Consider the following 22,309-nt stretch of genomic DNA (forward strand, 5'->3'; position numbering starts at 1 on the left):
CATCTGTAAGTAATTGAACTGCGAGGGAAAGATGAAATTGAGGGCAACAATTGGTTTCTTGTACGATTTGGTATAGTTAAGTCAGCTAGTTGTATTGAAATGAAATGGTTGGTCCCATCGTATCGAACGTTTGTTCATTCTCGGGAGCTAAAGCTCAGGTGGGGTAGGGGATATAAACCTGGGGTATGGCGGAGAGTTACCGAGGCATATCCATTTTGAGCATTGGTTTATGGAGGGAAGGGGCAAGATTGTAACTATACTCGGCATCCGGCTCTCGTTATGAATTGGAGCTACAGCGGATTTGATGATCTTCACAATTGGCGTCATGCTTTCCCATCTTGAAAACCAATAGCCTCTATACTATTGGTAGCGTCTTGAATAGGTACTGTATGTCCAAATTCTGGGTATTATCCGATGCTGCCAAGCTCGAACTCCTATAGCAATATAATACATCAATCCCATTAACCCTAGCCCGCCTATCCAAAATCAATGATGCCTTTGAATCTTCGAATGCTCTCTATATGAAATCTCCGTTCTTGCTTTCTTAACCTGTTATCTCCAGTAGTCTTCCTGGATCTATAAAGTACACGCTTTAATGCACACTTAGTAGTATAGCTTGGCTACTATTTTGTAACCAGCAGTGGTTTGCATCATGAACGCCACTCGCTTCCTCCATATGCTGTTGAATCGCAAATAGAAGCATAGTATCATGATACATCAAGGATGCCGTGGAGCGTCCTTGTTACGAGCCCATGTTCTTGATCCCATTAAACCCCATAGGGTCGGCACCAAAACGCGCGAGCAGAATATGCAAACCGTAGCAAACTAATTAATTAGTTCGGATTGAATCGTAACTTCGTGATATGCGCCCTCGCCATTATCGGAAATATGGCAGTCGTGCAGGGACAAAGCCACCTTGTGAGGGATCCTTCGGCGTAGAGGTGGTCGGAGTTGATATTGTCTGTTGCGGGTGCTCTTCTGTGGATCTAATCTTAGTACCACCTTCTTCGTCTGTATCTTCATCTAGAATGGCCTGTTCTGGCATGGGTACTTTTTCTACCCTGAGGATTTCTGATTTCACTTCAGGGACAGACTCGATCCGAAGATTCTCGCGACTTAATCCACGCCGGAGCGCTAGTTCTGCGGCTGCTTGCCTCTTTTTCTCCAGCACCTCGTCCTCCTCCCTTTCCAGCCGTTCCTCTTCTTGTCGTAGATCCTCTAAAGATGGCTCCGAAACTAGCGCCGGGCTCTCTGGTGGAATAGACCCTGAGCCGAGACTGTGCCGTAGGGAAGGTCTTGTCGAATCGATCGTCGTCCTCGAGACACTCCTTGGTAGCTTACGATCTGCGATGCGCTTCCCTTTGCTACTCTTCGTCTTATTGCTCGAACGATCATCTACATGATCAAGCGCAATAGTGAATTCGTCGTCTAATGGTACCGCGTCCTCTTCTCCTTCCTCGTCACTTGGGAAGAGATCACCTCTTGACCTGTACGAATCACTTGTATCCCCACTACCTACTGTTCCGCTTCGTGTCCTACTATGTCGCGGTGCTCCGTGTGGAATTGGTGTGGTCTCACTACCTCCTAATAATGGCTGACGTTCTCCGTCAAGCGTTGTCCTCGACGCTCCGGGGTGTTCCTGTAGATTCGCCGCACTAGGTTTGTATCTCAGGGTTCCCCCAATTTTGAACGGAAGACGACTTAAGAATCCTAAGGGCGCGGTGCTTGGGATAATGGTCGGGTCTTCTTGGGTACTAGGCCTCTTCCGTGTCCCATAACTCATTCCACGCTTTCTCCTTGGTTGTTCTTGAACCTCTCCTCCGTCTCGTCTTCTCCTCGTACCTGCGAGTAAGCGATCCCAATCTTCGCTTCGCCAGCCTCCGAGTAGGCCTCCTCCATCGTCTCCGCCTCCTAATTCCTCATCCCAATCGTCGTAGAAGTCAAAACTGTATTCGGCTCTTCCTTGCGCCCGTTGGCGTTCTCTCGCTCGTCGCGCTCGTTCTTCGCGGTCGCCTAGGCAAACGGACGTACAACTGTCGAATGTCGAGGTAATGGACGAGAGACAGGGCGTGACGTAGGTATGTCCGAAACTCCATATACCAGCAGCTGCATTTTCAGTAACTGTTTCGGTAGTATGTGAGATTTGGTTCCATCGCTGTCGTAGGCGAGGATCTTCGAGAAATGCCATTGTTCGTCGGATTCCTACAGGCTTTGCTTTTGTATGCGAATGATTTGCTAGGATAGAGGTTACGGAGACTTCGATAGTTGTCGTTCTTTGTTTTTCGGGCGATTGGCTATTCGGAGAATAATGACACAATAAGGCGGGTGGGGCTATGTAGCAGCTGAGTAGGCGTAAAGCGAGGCTCGTGTGCCGGACATCCGATCTAATTAATTATCTGTTCGTTTTCGTTTGTTGTATCAATCGCTAGGAATTACACGATGGAATGCGACGTTGAGGGAATTGTCGCCCATTTGGCGATGGAAGAGGGAGAGTGCCAAAATACTAAGCGACTAATGAACTGCCAATTGTGAGGGTTGGGTGGAAGGGTAGATTATGGGTTGATGCAGGTGAGATTGAAGTTTCCATACTACGTAAACTACGTAGACCCTTGAATAAAAACAGAAAGACTTCGCGCGATATCAGGGGGTTAAGTTTGAGTTCATGAAGGGATAGGGATAAGTGCCAATTAAGAACAGGATTGCATGAAGATTTATGAATAAAGTTGCGTTGGCCCCGACCCGTTCCTACATAAACTTCCTTATTTGCCTGTTCGGGCTGTCTTCTCTCAGTTTTGTCGCATCCAAAATTCAATGCCGGTTATAAGCAGCTAAAAATACAGCCGTAACATGGTCTATACGGTACCTATTATAAATGGTTAAGTTGAAATGACCTCATTTTCTTAAGTATAAATCCAAATCTCCAGCTACAAGTGCCTACCTAGGAAGCTGCTAAGGAGGGCACATGTGCACCTAAGCACCTAAGGATTTAAGCCTGGCTAGGTACTGCGGGGTGCTCTAGAAAACAGAGTTTCCTTAGCGCTCCAGGGGCTGTAATTTCAATTCACAGAAGGGGTTGAAGCCGCTGAGTTACCAGAGTCTGCAAGAGCACTGGGATCATGTACCTATGTATCTTACGTACTAAACCATTTACGGGTGAAATTTAGGCGGTCAAGTCAGGCAGTAATGAATCATTACTGGGTAGCTTCCGCATGCGACTCCAAGTTTGTTCTATCCGCTGAAATCGCAACACGATCAATTCCGTCAATTACCAACCCTTCAGTCCGACTCTTCAATAAACCCAAACATCAATTCTTCGTCACATCTTCTACCACTCCACAACCTCAATTTATTTGATCGGTACACAAATCACTCGGAATTGATCGAAGTTTTACGTGTTATCGCCAATTTGTACACGTCCTTTGTTCGCGCTTTTCATCAATATTGGATTTTCGAGGACGACCTTCTTTGTGTGCATTTTTACCCATATTCGACTTCCCCCTCCGACACATCTTCATCCAGCACATTTAATTCAACCACGGTATCTTCACCTTATCCATGACATTCAACAACTCAGATGTCACGATAAAGCGCAATGCTTAATTCCGAGAGCCAGGGTGGCTGGGGAGCCGGCGGCGCGCCGAACCCTCCTACCAACCGTAAGTTAAAATGACTTTCCCTTCCCAAAACAATTGCTATAGTGTTTGCCGCTACCGATCTACCGACCCTTCGGCGCCATCGAATCCTAACCTATATTCGACTCGACGAACCGATTAAACGGGCAACGAAGCATGTCATCGATGCGCAGAAACACGATGAGATAGATGGGTGTTGGGGGTGGTGCGAGGATGTCTGAAAACCACTGACTCTATCTCTTCCATTATAGCCTTTGCCCAGCCGGCAACTTCTCAACATTTAAAGAACCCATTTGCGAGCCTTCAATCCCAACCTCTAGCCCAAGCAAATCCGTTCTTGCAAAAGCAATCTAATGGAACGGGTCCTACGCCTAATCCATTCTTGCAGAAACCGCTTCCCGCAAACCCTTTCGCGCAAGCACCTTCGGGCCAGAATCGATCCGCATCTCCCTTTGGTCAACCATCGAATTCAGGATCGAATTCAGCCCCGAAGTCGAGTTCATTTGGTAAGCCTAGTTATGCTCCCAATAATAACACCTCGACATCAAACGCTCTATCACAACGACCCTCGTCATTTACTACAAAGCCCGGGACAACACCCACACTAGGCTCCGAGAACAAGCGAAAGATTGCCGAGTATGTTCAACCAGCATGGCCGAAGCAGACGTCGCAGAAAGTCCCAGAACCAGCAGAGGCTAGGTCAAATGCCTCTAAGTTTCAGCATAATGGGAAGAGAAAGAACGAGATTGATTCCCAGGGGAAGAATAAGTTTTCACGAAAGACACCTGATTCAGAACTTGCTTCTAGTCGCGACCGACCCTCAACTAGGAATGATAAGCGGATTGCCTCTACAAACGACAGAGGAACGGAGATCCCCAGAACTAGAGCGGATCCCGACGAATTCGCCAAGAAGATTACAGATCAATTAGCGAAGGATAATATCAAGCCTCCTCGATGGCCGCAGAATCCGGGAAGCTTCACGCAACGCCAGGCTGTAGAACGCCTCCGTGAAGCTCACAAAGCATACCGAGAGAAGGCGAGGAAGTCACTTATGCGAGCAGGTCTGATCGACGACCCTGATAAGAAGCGAAGACTGGATGAGGCGCTCGTTTTTAAGGGTATTTGTGAAGATATGTGCCCTGAGTGGGAAAAAATCACTCGTATTGTTGAGCACGATATCAAAGGGCCGGAGAAGGACACTGACGAGAATGGCGACCTGGTCCCTATGCCCGACCTTATGGTCAAACGACTTGCTCGCTCAGCTGCAGGACAAGATGCACCCCTCCCTATGGACGTCCGATCTGTCCGCGCGCTACGCCGAACATTGCGTTACTTAATCGACTTGATTTCGTCAGACGACTTGTTACCCCTAAAACACAGTTTCCTCTGGGACCGCACGCGAGCAATCAGAATAGACTTCTCTTTCCAGAAGTACGCCATGACGCCTGCTGAGACGAAGGATCAAATCTACTGTCTCGAGACGATCGCTCGTTTTCACGTTACATCACTTCATCTCCTCTCTCAGGATGGTCTCACCCCCACGGACTTCTCAGAGCAACAGGAAGTCGAGCAATTAGGCAAGACCCTGATCTCCCTAATGGAAGTCTACGATGATTGCGAAGAGCATGGGATCGAATGCGAGAATGAGCACGAATTTCGAGGTTATTTTATAGTATTCAATGCCTTTAACCCAGGGCTCATGGAAATGATCGACACTTTTGACCGACGATTCGGGCATTCTCCGAACATAAAATCCGCTAAATGCATATCGGAATGCATCTCGAACATACGAAGAATTCAAGGACCTCTAATGCCTGATGCGAACAGTCAGATGGCTGTTGACGCTATCACAGTATTCTTCGACATTGTCGCTAACCCGGCGGTTTCTTATACCTTGGCCTGTTTCGCCGAAATACACTTCAACGCCGTGCGTAAAGCAATACTGAAAGTATTTCAAAAATCATTTTCACGGCCACGATTCGGTCCGAAGGACTTGACACCCGCTATCCTAAAAAAACACCTCCACACTGATACAGAGGAAGAAGCCGTTGAGTTTTTTAAGAAGCACGGCTTCGACTTTGACGACGCTGATAAGCATCTCATTCTCAATCAAAGTACTAGATACATTGACGCCAGGGTTCCACACTCCTTTTCAGGAGACATTGTAGAACGTAAACGTTCAGGACACACCTTCGCTGAAGTTGTTCATACGACCGTCTTTGACGAGAATGTTACGCAACCAGCTGCAGGAGACGAAATTACTTGGGAGGACGAAGATGAGGAAAGCTTGTTTGTCAGCGACACTAATAACGTCTCTGCCGATAATAACGAGAGTCAATTTGCCAACGAAGAACAAAGCGAGTCGGGAAGTACCGAATCCGGAGTCTCCGCCAGTCCACGTCCACTCCCCCCAATGCTTGGAAATCATGCTGTTACCAAACCGACGACATCTGTTCCGGATGGTGAACAGTCAGTTCATGAGAGCGAGGGTAGATCCCGCAGTACGTCCTTCTCTAGCGTAACATCTATTTCTACAGAACAACAGTCTACCACGCAGACCCCGTCACAACCTTCCGGAGGTTCTGGTATCAAAGCCACCAGCTCCCCTTTCACCAGTCCGATGCAAGCCCCCCAGAAGCAATACGCTTCTTCGGTCTTTGCGTCGTCTAGTGGAGGATTTGGAGCCCAGTCCACATCTAATCCCTCCAGTACAATGGGTACTTCGTTTGGCGGTGCCACAAAAACTGGGCCTTTCGATGACACCTCTAAATCTCCTGCTTCGTCAGCTCCTAAATCTGCAAACCCCTTCAGCGACCTCTTTCGTGCTTCTAAGCCTCCTGCAGAGACCGACGCCAATAGGGCGGCTGGTCAAAATTCTGCTGATAATGCGAGTGGACAATCAGCATCATTTATCATTAAGAAGGTTAGATTCGGTGCCGATGTTTCTGGGGGACAAACAACTGCAAACAATGCCACTCCGCGAGATCTCTTCGATTTGCCTAACAAGAATCAAACTGATACGGCAGCACCAGCGAATTCGCCCAGCGCCGATAGTCCGTCAGTGTTCCCGCCCAAGGCATCGGATTCATTGAACAAAGGAGTGTTTCAACCCTCAGGCACTCCAACATTAGGGTCAACGTCTAAGGCCTCTAACTCATCTGAACCTACTACTAGCACAGTCCAATCTATAACTACCACTGCTACTACCCCCTCAACACTCACACAAGCCCAGCAGTCGAGCGTATTTGGAACTCAAGCACCGGCCGTCAGTAGTAGTCAACCTTCCATGATGCAGCAAATTTCAGGAATATCGTCAACATCCACTGCCAACTTATTGGCCACAGCGTCGGCCGACAATTCGCCCAAGGCGACGACAACAGCAGGGCCAACTGCGACGTCACAGCAAGTTACATCTACGAACACTGCATTTATCAAGGAAGCGGTCCAAGATGACGCTATGAGCAATTTTGCTCGTTGGTTTGTCAGTGGTGATAAAGGTTTATTGGAGTCGCACATTCAAAACCCTGTGTTTGAGCAGATACTCGAAGGTGTTTGGAACGAATTCCAAACTACTCTGGAAGAAGAAGCTATAAGAAAAGAGGAGGAAAAGGAGTTGGCCAAAGCACAAAAGTTCAGGGGTTACAGCCTCAAAGTCAAATACTTCTATATTTGGCATGAAGGCTTCCGTAAGCGACAACGTATCAACCGCCTGAGGGAAGAGAAGGAAAAGGCAAGACGATGGAACTTGCCGGAAAACGTGGCAAAGCGCGAACGCGAAGCCAAAAAGAGCCATGAACAAATTATTAAAGAGGTGAGGGATTCCATGGTGGAAAGAAGCCACCACATTGCGAACGAAGCCGCCCTACTGAGAAGATCTGCCGGAGCAAGACTCGAGTCAATGCAGAACCCTGAAGCAGTATTGTCCATACAGGGTTCTGGAATATCGAACTCTGGGATGAGTGCACAGAACATCGAGGACGCCTTACTTGCTACTGGCATCTTCCGAGGGGTTCAAGATGAGAAGGCTGCTGCTAGGTACGCTGCTATGGAGCAGGTCGAGAACGAGAAGGACGTAATTTTTGAAAAGAAAAAGCGACTACGGGTTGAGAATCACCGTCGTACTGAGCGTGGACTCCGTCCGCTCAAAGCATTACCCGAACCAAGAAACTACAAGGAAGGATCTAAAACAGCAATGCTTCGGGCGAGTCATTGCGGTAGTGGAAGAGACACCATGTCCATGTCGACTGGAAGTTTACGCGAATCAACCTTTAGCTCAAGTTATCGTTCTAGCCTCGGTTATAATACCGGACGAGTATCTAAGCCCCGAACGAGAGTTAGAAACCCACACTGGCGTCTCAGGGCTAACGGCCTTGTGCAAATGCCAAATGGGCAATACTTACACGAGTCGGTGGCTCTTCCATTACTGGAAGGCGAGAAACAAATCCCCGGATTCGGAAGTTACGGATTACCGACTACCGATTCTGCCGTCCTTAACGGATCGTCACCGTCGCTGCCGGGCAGCCCTCTCGACCAGCCGAACATATTTCAATCAAACCCAGCTAGCAGCTCGCCTTCAGGTGGTGGAAGTCAGAAGCGAAAGCGACAGGCAGATGAGGAGGATGTTATCCCGAATGGAAACAAATTGCATACCCGAAGCAAACGAGCTAGGAGTGTAGAAAGTGATAGCCAGACTGTCACAGATGCCGGAAAACACCTGGCTGATATTGCGAGTCTTCTAAGTCAGGTAGAAAGCAGGGTATGCAGTATCAGGAACGCGACGCCCAAGGAACAGATCTCCCCCTAGACGAGGATGGTCTTCTAAGGGGAAATGCACTTGGAAAATATGATTAGGGTCGTCATGAATTGGAGGTGAATTGAGGAAGGGAAACGATGTGTAGGAAATCACACCGAAATGTTTATATGCATGCATGGCACACGGCGTTAGGGAAGCAATCACCATTTGCAACGGATCGGAAAGCTGGACGGCGAATCACTCATGTTCTTTTAATCGCAAACTTTTGGTCCAGAAATTCAGGAGCCGATGGCATATTTTTTGCTTTTGCAAATTCTTGTTCTTGTTTTTATAATTTTTTTTTACTCGATACCCGCTCCCGTCCGACACATTGCATAGAAAGGGGAACTTTGGCTGGGAAAACTGGCTGGCTGGTAGATAACGCAGGCTACAATCAAATCAATCAATGATTCGGAATGATCAAAGGAATAGATGGCATGATACCGTACTAGGTGCTTATATAATCGATACATGACTATTGATGACTTATTAATATGGTTGTACAAACATCGTGTATTACTAAGCTGTAGTTTTATTGACCATGGATGATGTTGGGGAATGAGAAGTCGATTTGCTATAATTACTATTAAATCAAGCATCGCTTAACAGCAAATTGTGTAAATTCCATTCTCTCCCAGAACACTTAGAGTGTAATAGCGACCTCCTGTTATTGTTATTCACCACATCGTGATACTCCACGATAACCTCAATTTGCTTACTCATATATGACTAACTCATGACTAACTTATAAGTAAGTCATCGTGCAACATAGAGAGCTTACTAACACACTTACTCATCAACTTATTCATCAATCTTTTCATAGCTCAAAAAGCAAATCACATTACAAACATCTTAGTCATATCCAGAAAGCATTAATCAATTACCAGACGCTACGTAACCGCCTGCCTTTCCTAGCTGGCTACCATCCCTCTAAAAAGTGAAGCCTATGGGTATATGACCAGTCTATACCTAACCTCGATTCCAGTCTATCTCAAAATGAAGGGCGTGTGTATGTATGTTTGCGTGAATGTTCGCCTGTGTATGTTCGTGTAAATGTGTACGTGTGCTGCCGTGAATCATAAAATATTACGCTCCGCCTCTCCCCCTATCCTTGCTCCCCTGCCTTGGTTTTTCAGAAATGAAAGAGAAAAAAAAACGCTGGTCGTTTTGGATTAAACGATATCCCTATCTCGTTCCGATCGATCAGCACTTCTCCTTAGTGTCATAGAGCGACCGAACAAATTCCTATGGCTGCTGCGGCCGCCGCTTCCATTAGAAGGGACCTTATCCAACTGCGAACTGCTACCGACTGCCACACTATCCAAATCGGCCAGCTCCTCGTTTATTCTAGGAGGACGTTGGGTTATAGAATCGCTGGCCTTGCGTGCGACGAAAACGTCCTGGAAGACGTCACCTGTAGTATCGTGGGCGTGGGAATTCGCACGCCGACGGGTCGCAGTTAGCAAAGAAGGATCCACACTCTGTTGTCGCTCCTCGTAAGATGGCGGCTGAACGTTAGCCTGGAAAACGGGCCAGTCCTGACCGGAAATCTGGTATTGTCGGCGGGGCTGCTCGATACCTAAGGCAACCATTTGGTTCATCAACTCGATAGCGAACTTGTTGTGGCGAATGAGACGGAGTAGTTCGTTCTGGAAGCTTGTCTTGTGAAAGCAAATGAAATTGACCGTCATACAGTACGCATCCTCGAAACTTCGAAGTTCCGTAATGATCTTGCTAGTAAAGTCGCGCTTGTTGTCTAGAACATATTCCGTCATACGAGCCTCGAGTTCTTTGATAACACTTGGTGGTGTGCCATACTTCATTCGGAGTTCAAATACATCTGCCAATTGGCCACTGCGACGATGATTCAGAATGAACAGCGTATTCAGTAGCGAGTTGGGAGCTTGGACAATGTGACCTTCCATCTTCTTGAATTCGGTGTATAGAAGTGAGATTTCAGTAACATAGTAGTCGTCACCTCTCATTAGGGATCCAGTGTTGCCGTAAATCGTGACTCGGTCACCGACATCAAACGGATGCTTCACAAAAACAAAGATGATCGATTGAAGGAATTCCTGAGCGGTAGCCTGAAGAACCCACGCGAGACCCAAAACCGCCGTTCCCGCAGAAGCTAAAGCGGCTGCGGTAGAGGCGGATATGATTGAGATGAACACGATAACGGCGATAATGAAGATGATAAAAAAGAGAACTCGATCTAGTTTCGTAATAACTGAGTCTAGATCTTTCAGTGAGGCTGCGATCGCCTTCTTTTCGCGATGAACCTCGTCACAGAAAGCTTCGAGTTCATCCATCGATACATCTCCATTCAAGTCGCGGTCGAAAACGAAGAATGCTGCATCGGCGTCTTCTTTAGTGGGAAAAGCCGGGCTCAAGTCTTGTGGCATTAAAACTTCGGCACCGGGTTGCGCAAAAGTGCGGAATAGACGTCTAGCGAGTACCTGGGCAGAATTGGTATTACGGAGTAGTTCGGAGACGACCTTTCGCGGGTGATTTCGGTTCCTAACTTCACGTCCAGTAAAATCGCCAGCCACGCGATTTGCAATATCACCGACTTTGGCCATTGTGTCTCGAGCATTGTCCGAAAACATGGCTAGGGGCGTTCTAGTACCGGAGTCCTGACCCTGACCAGTCATAACCGATGTTTCCGGAACCAGCTTATCCTTAGAGTGTTCATAGAGATGAACAAGGTATCTATTTTTCATCGGTTAGCGACATTGATTTATGTATAAATTCACCAAATCAAGTTTAACTTACGCGATGCATTGCTTATTCGTTTCAATGCGTGACGAATATGTTCGCAAGTGGAAAGACTCGGCGATCCATTGCATTATAATCTTCTCGACCCAGTTTAAAATTGCGAGCACAAAAAGCGCGACAATAATCTTGTTGACAACATTGATCCAGTTAATATCTGGATATTGAGTATCGGCTTCGTCCGGCACCTTGGCTGGAATCTTGTGGTTGTTCAAGATGGGGAAATATGAGATTAGTACAGCAAGCATCCAAAGGAATAGGGCTGTGTGCAACTCCAGCTGTCGGCCAACGCCTCTCCACTTCTTAGGATTTCCTGAGCCCAGGATCTTAGCAAAGATACCCAAAAGGAACGGCATAACGGCAGTAGCTATTCTCGCAGCCCATAGAGATAACCAAACGACTTCGAGCCAGATACCAAACCACATCAACTGAACACCACCGGGACCACCGATAACAGCTTGTTGATCCTGAGGAAGGAACTTTCCAAGCAATATAGGAATTAACAAGATAGCAGTGGCGGGTAGACAATACAAAAAGTATCGAACCATCCGAGGCAAACCCTTAATTCCTCGGAATACTTTGTTCAGATGATTAGGAGGCTCTGGCGTCAACCCGATAGTAGGGGCCTGAGCTGGTTGGTTAAACACATCCTCCTTGACCGGTTCATGGCTGCGGGATTTGGAGTGAGCACGACGAAGTTCGATGGATTCTCGATTGCTAACTGCTTGCTCGGCCTGTAACAAGGTAAGATCATCAACCAGTCGAGTAGCTTGGTCCCTAGACTCGACCTCCGATAGGTATCCATGGTCTGTGTGTGTTCGGTGTGGCTCGCCGGGAACTTGAAGATGTTGAGGTCGGTCTGCGTGGTATCTCTCATTGTACTTTTCAGAGTCGCCGGCAGTATCTGAAACGGTCGGGGCGTGGGTTAACGTGGGTGAACCCTTTTCGTCAAATTCGGGGTGGCCATTCCCATTAGGAGGCATATCGAATAAGATTCCGCTGACTAGTGTCTATTCAATTAAATGGGCAAATGATTCTAAATGTAGTGCTCGGACTCCTAGCAATCGAAAAACGATTACTGTTAATTGTTGTAATGGATTATAGAGATTACGTAGGTAAGTTAATCAACGACAGTATAGGTCGTAAAATAAAAGTAACGAATGTCGAGTCAGTTCCCTTGAACACCTCTGTTGTAAAAATTGTGAGATACTGGCGAGGTGAATGTGTGAATGTGGTGGGTAGAAAGTTATAGAACACACAATGAAGTGGTCTAGATCTGGAGCTGTTTTCGACGATCCTAAGTTACCTATAAACTGGATCAAAGTCGGGGAAGCTTGCTTGAAGATCTGTAATAAAACTTTGGGTAGGCGGTCAGAGGAAAAAAGAGAAAAAATGAATGTGAATTGGTGGTTGGAAAAGCGAATGTATACTACCGTGACTACCGGGAAACTCGTGGAAGATGTTGAACCGAAGCTGGAGATTTTTCAGGAGAAGATCTTCGATGCATTCAAGATTTAAACATGACGCGAGGCCAAGGCCCACTTAGTGCCTTTAGTCCTGCTTTAGCTTTGTCCAAATTTTGATAGGGGATCCTCTTCCACTTCCTTAGCTGCTTAGGCACTTCTTAGGCCTATCTTGGCCACAAGGGGCGCCGGCAACTCACTACACTAGTGGCCACTCCTCACTAAATTTGAGTGGGGGTACCCTCCCGTAACACCTTCTCCAACTTGCTCAGCTGGAGAAAAAAAAAAAACACTGTGACCGCACGATGATAAGAAAAGTCCACAGTCACCGCATCAATTAAGTGGACTGTACGCGTGTATTTGGAGGTACAAAATAGATTGAAAAGGCATCGAATTCACTCTTTGGTTAGTTACTTGGGCAATTCTGATAAAGAGTAATTTCCTAATCCTATCTATAATCTATTTATAGACTTTTGTCTTAACTGTTTGTTTAAATCTTGATTGTTTGATAGGCTACTATAAGAGATCTAAAACTAACAGTCGAGATTAAAGATTGGGATGGTGGCCCATACAATTAGGTGTCTAACAGTGCTGTATTCAATGCGCGAATACCCCCCACACTACCTAGGTACCACCCATCAGCACTATGTAGGTCATTAATTACTAGCTCCTCCACTACAACCGACGGAGCTTGCGAACTCAAAACTCCATTCTCTCCGCTACAATGTCGTCATAAAGCTTGACTCTGCCGTGAATTGATAAGAATCGTATGAGGATTTTATAAAGTGATGCATTGTTAAAACTAAATAATTAAGTCTAAATTTGGAATATTTTATAAATGTCTGGCTACCTAGGTAGTTAATAAAGATAGATTCCAAAAGCATTATGTTCCCCCTTAATAATATCACATGTCAGTACATCTCGTTTCGTTTTAATTTATACAGTATATAAGACGGAATTAGCCATACTGTATCAGCATCCAGCACACACCAACGATATCTATCAATGCAGGGGCGGTGGGGCTCTGCTCTAGCAGCCCTGAACTTGTTAATTCTTGCCGGGAGTGGGAAGGGAGGAACGGACAAGCGGGAACATGCCTCGGATCCTATTTTAATTCGTGTTTTACATCATTAGACGAGAGCTAATTGGTTAGATCAGTTATTAGCCAAGCTACCTAAACGAGACAAATGCAGGCCTAAAGCAAGCCACTGAAAAGGCCATCCCGCCGATAGAGCCTCAACCAAACAAGTCTCTCAGTTAAAGGGGGCTAGAGAAGAGAAAAATGGTCGCATCGCACGATATGACATGTGCAGCTAGAATCACCGTTCACTATACCAACCATACATGTCTTAATCCAGCGAGACGATCGACGTGACGCAGCTGCAAGATACGGCACGAAAAGGACGAAATCTTGCTTTGGCGTTGAATTAGACGTTTATTGTCACCCTTTAGAGCAACGAGGCATTTATAAGATTAAGTAGATGGCTACTTGGGACCATCCAATATACCTTCTTGGGTATATACGAAGAAATCACATAAAAATATACAGCCATTCAATTTCCACCATCAACGCCAACTACGCCATCAAGCATAGTCGAAGGTGATCCATTGCGCAGCAACACACGAGCATACCCCTATTTTATTACTCTTGTACACCCTCTGACGTCAATGTCTTACCCGTGTGGGCTGAGTGCAGAATATTGTATTATCTCCTTCACATTAAAAGAGAACCCTGATAAAGTAACAAAAAAAGGACAAACTCCTCTTTTCAAGCCTCGGGACTTTCTGCTTACACTGCTCCATACCGGCCTACCAAACCGACCCCGCGATCTATCGTAGCCCCAGATCGGTTCTGACAAAAGTCTTAGTAGAGATCTTCCCAAAAAGACCGCTTCTCGCTTTTGGTGGGACACAAGCTGCAGGATAAAAAACAACCGGGTCCTCTGTCGTCATTTACAGCCAGTGGTTTTTCGGCTCTTCTGGGGATAAGATCTGACACGTTGCAGTGGACACTCTCGCGAACCATGGAAATAAATCTTCACCCGCAGCATCCGTGATGAACATCGTCATTGGACGCTATGATCTTTTTTTTTTTCGCACGTCCGTTGATACTACCAAAAGAACAGCGCAGGTTCAAGGAAATCGACGTCACTTTGGAGCATTATAGTAAATATTCGAAATACTGACCAATTGCTATTACATTTAGTACCTTCAATTACTGTCTATCTGGTACCTAATGTATACGCTGTAGGTGTAGCCTTACAGCCTGTTTAGATATTGCCTACCCACTAAAAGTTTCTCATTAGGTCTTACAACCCCTAATAAATCTCAATTCCACATCGTATGGTGTACCCAAATTCATCGCACAACAGTTCAAAATTGCATACATCGGGCGCACATGTATGCCTAAATATCTCGGTGCTTTTGATCACAGACATCATAGATTATATTTCCAAGATCTAGAGAATTAATTCCCTAATTGTACGCGTACAACAGCGTCCCGTAGGATTCCAAGTGGCTATGCCTGCAGCGATGTATGACAATCGCCGTACCGGCAATCTGGATCGCCCCCCTGAGCTTGGTAACCCCCCTGAGAATCTGCGGCTCTCGTAATAATGAGCATGTTATGCTTTCTTGCTTATTTCAAGGTTGTCCATCCTTGAGAAATATAACACGTCAAATCCAGCGATACATCGAAATTAGAGATTGGGCGCGTTAAATCTAAAGCTTTCAACTAAAATACAGTTTCTCTCCATCGCAATGGGGATCTTTTTCTGCCAAATGCTAGAGGAAATGTCCACTGCTAGCAGCCCCCGACAACTAGATTAACACATAAGCATAATGCCTAAGGACACTTCGGGATTCGCTAACATTAGACCATGATATCATGATACCATGGTATTCAATGGTGCTTCTAGTCCTTCAGTATAAACACGATTTTGTTCGCAATCCGCGCGGTAATTCTGGGAAATTCTTTCCTAACGGAACCTTTTATGCATTCATACCGGAAACAACACGAACCGAATTACTACCAGAAAACCCAATATTCTTAGGGTTAGTCTGGCAGGTTCTTCAAGACCAATTCTGCTCGTACACATTTGGTTTTCTTATGGTTTTATTCTTTTTCGACTTTACCATGTTATAATTATACCATCAGGTACAAATCATGCTACCATTTTAAACACATCTATAAATCCAACTTGCATAGAAATATAGACGTTACAGTTGGAAAGTAAGTGAATCGCAGTTGTTTCAACTAAATGCGCTAAAGCTTGGTATAGTGTAGGCTCGCTAGGCCTAAAGAGCTAAGGGTTTAATCTTCCAAAGGTTTCCAGCGCGAACAACCTCAATTGGATGGTTTCAAATCAAAACTATAACATAACGTAGACTGGCTCAATTGGACGCCCACAGGATACTGATGAATAAGTCATGAATTCATCGTGTAGTATAGAGGATGAGCAATTGTCAAGTTGTTTGAATGAATAGTGTCTGATTTTCGTAGCTCTGAAAAAGAAATGAACTTGGGGTTGTACAATAATTGTGGTATTAAGTAAGCCATACAAACTCTAGATTTTTGCCATTAGATAAGACTAAAACTTTAAGTCTCTTTAACTTCTATAATCTATTCCCATTTAAGAGTCCCACGTGTGTGTATTAGTAATTCGGACTTTAACGAAGTAAAGCAAATTCTTTGTGAAGGCATCACCATGCCGTGAGGCCTCAATGGACAACCAGGCCCCCCTGTCATTCTCGTTCCGCGATCGCGGCATGTTACCGTAGCATGGATCTCAATTATCGCAACCATAGCGTAGGGGTCTCTTTCACGATAAACGTCGCTTCCATCCAAGACGAGACCTCATCTTCTCACACATCGTCAGGATGACTGTAACATCGTCTAACAAAAATCCCATAAATTTCAACAATTCCAACGGTCGTGCTGACGAGGTATTAAATACTCGCGAAGCGTCGGATGAGGATTGGTCGGGTTGCTTGGCACGCGCCGGTGTGCTCTCGCGAAAATGGGGCCTTCGAGTTCAGCTGCTGCACGCTACACGCCACCAATTTCAATGGACCGCCGTCCAGAATGGCTAGGCATTTGTGCTAAACCGCGGGCGTTGGAGCTTAGCTGAATGATCAAAGGGTCTGCCCCCATGGTGGTGCGCCCTCTTGCAATGGAGGATCGCGAGGCAATTTGTCGTGTGCGACCTAGACTCTCAGCCGCCCGACAGCAGGTCACATCGGGTTTTTGTGCCCTCTGCCTAAGAAGGATTTTTCTGTTTCGCTTATAGTGTATACGAGCGGTTCTGATTCATTTGATGTATCGATTCTTTTGAGTTCTTGGATGTTGTTTTATCTTGATTTGCCTTCTTCTATCGTGTATTAGTCAACGATTCATCTCTGCGTGTTCCAAATCCTCTCATTACCAAGCGAGCGAGCGAGTGATCCCATTAGTACCGCGCGTACCTTTATATACCATATCCGACCAAAAAAGGCACTGTCGAGTTCGGGCTCGCTTTCTTCAAGCATGTCTCTTCCTGCGGGATGGGAATCCGATTATGAGAACGGCCGATGGGTTTACCGCTACAAAACAACGGGATTGACACAATACCATTTCCCACGGCCGGGCGACGAATTTCCTGAATTAGTAGGGCTTGGTTTCGGTCCGCTCGACGTTCCGTCTAATCACGAACTTACTGGTGGGCACCAAGTTGACGTACAAAGCACGCCGAATGGATTCAATCATGTTGAGTCTGAGGCAAGGCAACATGGGGGTGGAGGGAGTCAAATAGCAGCAAATAAGGGAGGAGGTTCGATGAGTGCTACTGGCTATTTCGATCCTGATATTGTCCCGTATTTCGGCGATGACGATATAAGTCCAGTCGGCGGCAATGCGACTCCTGGGCTGACACCACAAACTAGTAAAAGTGAACCTGTAATAGCGGAACTTCCTGAAGAATCTAAACACGTCCAATCTCCCGTCGGCTTTGTCGCCGAACTAGCTAGCGGCGAGACGGCAAAATGCGCAGAGGAGTTGGCTCCAATCGAATTAGACGCGACTCAAATAGCACCAGCTGCTTTGCAGATCAATATTCATCAGAATGGTCCGGCAGAGCTACCAACACATAGAAGTCCAGTCGAACAGAAGCAACCACCACAACAACCCGCCCAAGAGAATACGCAACCCGTCGATGACTATCCGCTATGCTCGGCTTCTTTCGCCGCATATCCCCCTTTAAAAACAGCCACGAGACCTGTTGACAATACTGTTCACCAAACGAATTCTTCGACTCAAGAGCAAAAAGTCCTCGCTTCTCAACGACCGACAGAGACCCAACCAGAGCAAAATAAATATGAGACGTGGAAACCTGCGGATGGAGTCGTCAGTGAGGAAATGAGAAATCCGAATAGGCAGTCGATGGCGCTTTCTGGTATATCGGTCCTTGAATCTCAGAATAGCGATCTTGGGCCTATGGACCAGAAGCGACATTCTCTTTCGGGACCTTTACAGTCTTCAGGAGGAACTGCCGATCTCCCTGGGATTTTGAGACCGCCGTCTGGTCCGAAGATGTCAACATCCGCACCTGCGACTCCACCCCAGGTCGAATCCTCCCCTATTCCAGCTGCCTTACAACCTGCCGCAGCGCCATTGAAATTGTCCTCGTCGCAAGACAATTCCCAGCAACAGCCTAATGGGCATCCTCGCCTGCCCGGATCCGGGGCAAGGCACGAAAGCATTTCTTCAGGCTCTGGAGTATCTGCCCTCAATTTAAACCCATCTCAAGTTCCGCCGGCGCTCAAACCGGCTCAAAGTCTTCCAACTCCAGGTGCTCAGGGCCCCCAACAAATGCAAGCGAATGATGTTCGTCCAGGTGCTCATAGAGTCAACACTTTGCCGGCTCATGTGTTGTCTCATACTCCTTCGTCTTCGCCCCCTAAACTAGGGGGACCTGGGATATACGTCTTTCAGGAAATACCTGCAGCCACGAGCTCAGCAGCACAACAACATCAGAACAAGCCACACGGCTCTGTCAATCCTAACTCGGGAAACCCAAACCAGCCTACAGAGCAATATCATCCCATCATGAGTCAACCACTCCCCGTCATTGCTCCATTATCCGTATCTAGACCCCAGAAGCCGGCAAGCCCAGACAAGCCCTCAACGAACTCTAGCATTTCCGACGGACCAAGGCCTCCCAATTCTCAGTCGCCTGCGCCGAACACGCTAGCTGGTACTCAGACCACTGCTACACCTAGACCTTCAGTACAGAACAATCAACATAATGGGATAGGTCTGATCCAGGGAAGTTCGGCTCAACCTACTTCTACCGCCCTTCCTTCACAGGGGATGAACATCCAGCAGCCACCACAGACAAATCATTCTGCTTCACCCCAGAGCTCTACTTCAAGTTCTCCAACCTTGCAACAGAAACTACCGCGAAAACCCTTGCTACCACAACGGCCCAATTCTACGACTGGAATATCGCCGGGGCAACAAATACAGGCACAGAATCATCGGCCTCAGTCGATATCTGGATCATCACAACATCCATCGCCAATTCCCCAGAATTCAACAATGTATGCTACGTCGCCAAATACTCATTCGCAGAGCCAACCATCCGTAACGAACGGGTCTAGCTATAGTCTAGCGATGTCAATCCAAGTTTCTAATGGAGCCAATTCCCCAGCTAGTGGTCAAGCTCAACCTGTATCTACCCAGGCCGCCGTACCTAACCCTCAGAATGCAGTGCAGAGGCCACAGGCGAATCAGAACCAGAGGCCTCCAAGCACCCAACCAGGAGCATACGCTGTCAGTCAACAGCCGATGATAGCAGGAAATATTGCAGGGCAACATAAACCACAGTCGCCGCCTCCCGCAGCTCAATCTGTATCTCCACTTCAGAGCCAGGTGTCGTCACCAACTTCCTCAATTATCTCGATGCATCGTCCACCATCTTCGGCATCGTCGCACACCGTTTTCAGTGCGCAAGGGGTTGCGGCTCAGAACCGTCCACCCTCCACTATTCAACAGAATCCATCTCATGTCATCAAACCCACAGGATTACAGGGCAACGCACAGGTTAATCAACCAGCTGGACCACCTGTTAATAATGCGTCAAAACCCTTCCCAATGCTACCTGGACAAGTTAAGCCGATGGCCTCCCAAGTTGGATCAACTCCTATGCCTATGCAGGCTCAACAAGTTCATCCTGCGCCGGCACATGCCCAGTATCCGCAAGGCCAGATGACGCCGATGAAGCCTCAGCAACAACCGCAGCAGCAAATGAATCTGCACATGGCACAGGTAGGAGCGCAAAGACCACCCCAACAGCAACACATACAGGGACATCAGATATCTCCTTCAGGGCCCGCAATACATGGTCAGCCAATACCAGCGGTAACACAACATGGACAACCCCGTCCACCTGTACATACAATGCCGGTCCAGCAACATATACCTGTAAATTTGGCAACACAAGTGCAGAATCAAGCATCGCATATACACCAGGGCACGGGTCAAGCCGGGCAATCACCTAACGGGCAATCGATAATGAATTCAACGCAAGGAACTTCATTCCAGCTCCAAGCATCTCTTACGACACAGTCCTCCCATACAGCAACATCACAAACGCAGGGGGCGTATGCATCCATTAATGGTCAGCATATGGGGCAAGGGCAGCAGCAGCAACTTGCCCAAATCCCTGGATCCCAATCTAGCTTGCCACCAAACTTCGGAGGCAAACATTTTGACTCGGCTCAGGCCGCTGCTGCCATAACCGATGCTGGTAAGAAGATGAAGAAATGGGCTAAAAAGACATGGAGCAATCCAGCCGTAAAGCAGACTACAGTTGCTGTCGGTGGTGCATTTATGGGCGAGTCGTTGGGTGGAAATGCAGCTGTGGGTGCTTCTTTAGCAAATAAGATATACGCTTCTACTCAGGGTCAACAGCAAAATGGCCAGCAACAACGACCTCCAGGGCCTCAACATGCCCATACCGCTCCACCTCAAGCCCAGAATCTGCAATCCCCGAATGCTGTGCATCCGAATGTGCAGGCTATGAATCGGCCACCATTACAACAGGGTATGCAACCTATGGGTGTTCAGACTCCAGGCCGACCGCCCGTCGTACAAAATCCAGGTACAGTGGGGCAGACAATGAACCAAAATGCCTTGCAACAGCAGCAGCAACAGCAACAGGCGATAATGAACCAACAACAGCAACAATACCAAATAGCACGACCTCCTGTAGGGCGTCCCCCGATTCCTCAGCAACAACAGCCTGTCGCTTTTGGTCAACCTGTCTATCAAGCTCCTGTTGGCCAGCCAATGTTCCAAGCACCTCAAGGCCAACAACCACTTTACCAGATGCATCCGAATCAAGTCGGCTACCAAGCGCCTCTCGGTCAACATCCATATCAAGCCGCTGGAGGCGTCGACCCCTATACAGCTATAGGTGCTACGATGGGAGGCGCCTTAGCGGCATTCGCTTCAAGTAAACCTGATTCGTCGGCCCCGGCTAGTTCCCAGCACCATACAACCGAGTCCCAACCTCAGGGACACCATGCGGAACAATCCGAACAGCACCATGAGACTCATTCCGAACCCCAACACGGAGGCAACTCCGAACAAGGTCATGCAGAGCAGTCTGGGCAGTATCACGGTCAATCGGAACATTATTATGACCCCTATTCTGAGCAAAATAAGACGGGTTATTCCGAACAACACCAACAAAGTCATTCTGAGCAACATAATAACGGTTACTCCGAGGAAAACCGCGATACACATTCCGAGCAGCCATCCGACACACAATTCATGGTAGACAACTCGAACAACGAAATAAACTACGCCCCGCAAGACACGACCGTCATCAACCAAACAATAATCAACAACGTCGACAACTCGGCCACTCAAATAAGCAACAACGACATGAGTTACACCGACAACACGCAAAATATCGATAATTCAGCGACGCAGAATAATAACAATGATATGAGCTATAACGATAACTCGGCAACACAAATCAATAATAATGATATGAGTTACAACGATAACTCACAGATGCAAAATGTGGATATGACGAATATGAACATGGTATACGCAGACTCGACGACGTATATGGATAATTCTACCAATGAAGCGAATGCGTATGCAGAGTCGAATTATGTGGATCAGTCTAATATGGATATGAGTATGGATATGAACAATGAAGTTAATGCGTTCGCGGATGCTTCGTATGTAGATTCTTCGTATGCCGAGACGGCGTATGTAGATGCTTCGTATGTTGATACTACGCAGGTTGGTATGGATATGGGTAGTGCGGAGTATATGGGGGATCAGACGGGTATGATGGGTATGGAGGAGAGTGTGAGTGTGGATGTTGGTACGGTGGATTATTCGGGTGGTGATTGGGGTGAGTGGTGATGATGATGTCTTGGTTTATTGGTTTGGATATTGGATCTTGAGCGTTTTCATTATGCATTGTATTGAGCTATTTGATTTTGGAACGATACCATTGCAGTATTTATCGAGTATATGAAAAAGAGCGAGCGAAATTTAGGTTGTTATATACTTTCAATACATCATCTGGTTGTCTGTCACCCCCTTTCTTGTTACACACGCCATGGCATGAACCACATCTAGTTACGCT

The 22,309-nt window shown here is 47.0% G+C and overlaps 4 protein-coding genes across 4 annotated transcripts; 2 read left to right on the forward strand and 2 right to left on the reverse strand.

Moving 5' to 3' along the window:
• Positions 1-231: 231 nt before the first annotated feature.
• Positions 232-2,931, reverse strand: F4822DRAFT_396662 (uncharacterized protein). Its single transcript, XM_051457544.1, has one exon. The coding sequence runs from the start codon at positions 2,186-2,188 to the stop codon at positions 878-880; it is 1,311 nt and encodes a 436-aa protein (XP_051317187.1). The 5' UTR covers positions 2,189-2,931; the 3' UTR covers positions 232-877.
• Positions 2,932-3,244: 313 nt separating this feature from the next.
• On the forward strand, positions 3,245-8,990 carry F4822DRAFT_396663 (SAC3/GANP/Nin1/mts3/eIF-3 p25 family-domain-containing protein). The gene is made up of 2 exons (XM_051457545.1): positions 3,245-3,656; positions 3,884-8,990. The coding sequence occupies exons 1-2, from the start codon at positions 3,593-3,595 to the stop codon at positions 8,434-8,436; spliced, it is 4,617 nt and encodes a 1,538-aa protein (XP_051317188.1). The 5' UTR covers positions 3,245-3,592; the 3' UTR covers positions 8,437-8,990.
• Positions 8,991-9,285: 295 nt separating this feature from the next.
• Positions 9,286-12,693, reverse strand: F4822DRAFT_396667 (uncharacterized protein). The gene is made up of 2 exons (XM_051457546.1): positions 11,200-12,693; positions 9,286-11,136 (listed from the first exon to the last, which is right to left on the reverse strand). Exons 1-2 carry the CDS (start codon positions 12,180-12,182, stop codon positions 9,597-9,599), a joined length of 2,523 nt encoding a protein of 840 aa, XP_051317189.1. The 5' UTR covers positions 12,183-12,693; the 3' UTR covers positions 9,286-9,596.
• Positions 12,694-16,827: 4,134 nt separating this feature from the next.
• F4822DRAFT_185334 (uncharacterized protein) lies at positions 16,828-22,309 on the forward strand. The gene has a single exon (XM_051453468.1). The coding sequence runs from the start codon at positions 17,188-17,190 to the stop codon at positions 22,081-22,083; it is 4,896 nt and encodes a 1,631-aa protein (XP_051317190.1). The 5' UTR covers positions 16,828-17,187; the 3' UTR covers positions 22,084-22,309.

The sequence above is a fragment of the Hypoxylon trugodes genome (genome assembly GCF_022578975.1).
Source record: "Hypoxylon trugodes strain CBS 135444 unplaced genomic scaffold F4822scaffold_3, whole genome shotgun sequence".
Lineage (NCBI taxonomy): Eukaryota > Fungi > Ascomycota > Sordariomycetes > Xylariales > Hypoxylaceae > Hypoxylon > Hypoxylon trugodes.

Coding starts and splice junctions, on each gene's coding strand:
- F4822DRAFT_185334 (XM_051453468.1), top strand. CDS start 17,188: ATGTCTCTTCCTGCGGGATGGGAATCCGATTATGAGAACGGCCGATGG.
- F4822DRAFT_396662 (XM_051457544.1), bottom strand. CDS start 2,188: ATGGCATTTCTCGAAGATCCTCGCCTACGACAGCGATGGAACCAAATC.
- F4822DRAFT_396663 (XM_051457545.1), top strand. CDS start 3,593: ATGCTTAATTCCGAGAGCCAGGGTGGCTGGGGAGCCGGCGGCGCGCCG. Junction 3,657..3,883: donor GCCGAACCCTCCTACCAACC/GTAAGTTAAAAT, acceptor CTTCCATTATAG/CCTTTGCCCAGCCGGCAACT.
- F4822DRAFT_396667 (XM_051457546.1), bottom strand. CDS start 12,182: ATGCCTCCTAATGGGAATGGCCACCCCGAATTTGACGAAAAGGGTTCA. Junction 11,137..11,199: donor ACGAATAAGCAATGCATCGC/GTAAGTTAAACT, acceptor GATGAAAAATAG/ATACCTTGTTCATCTCTATG.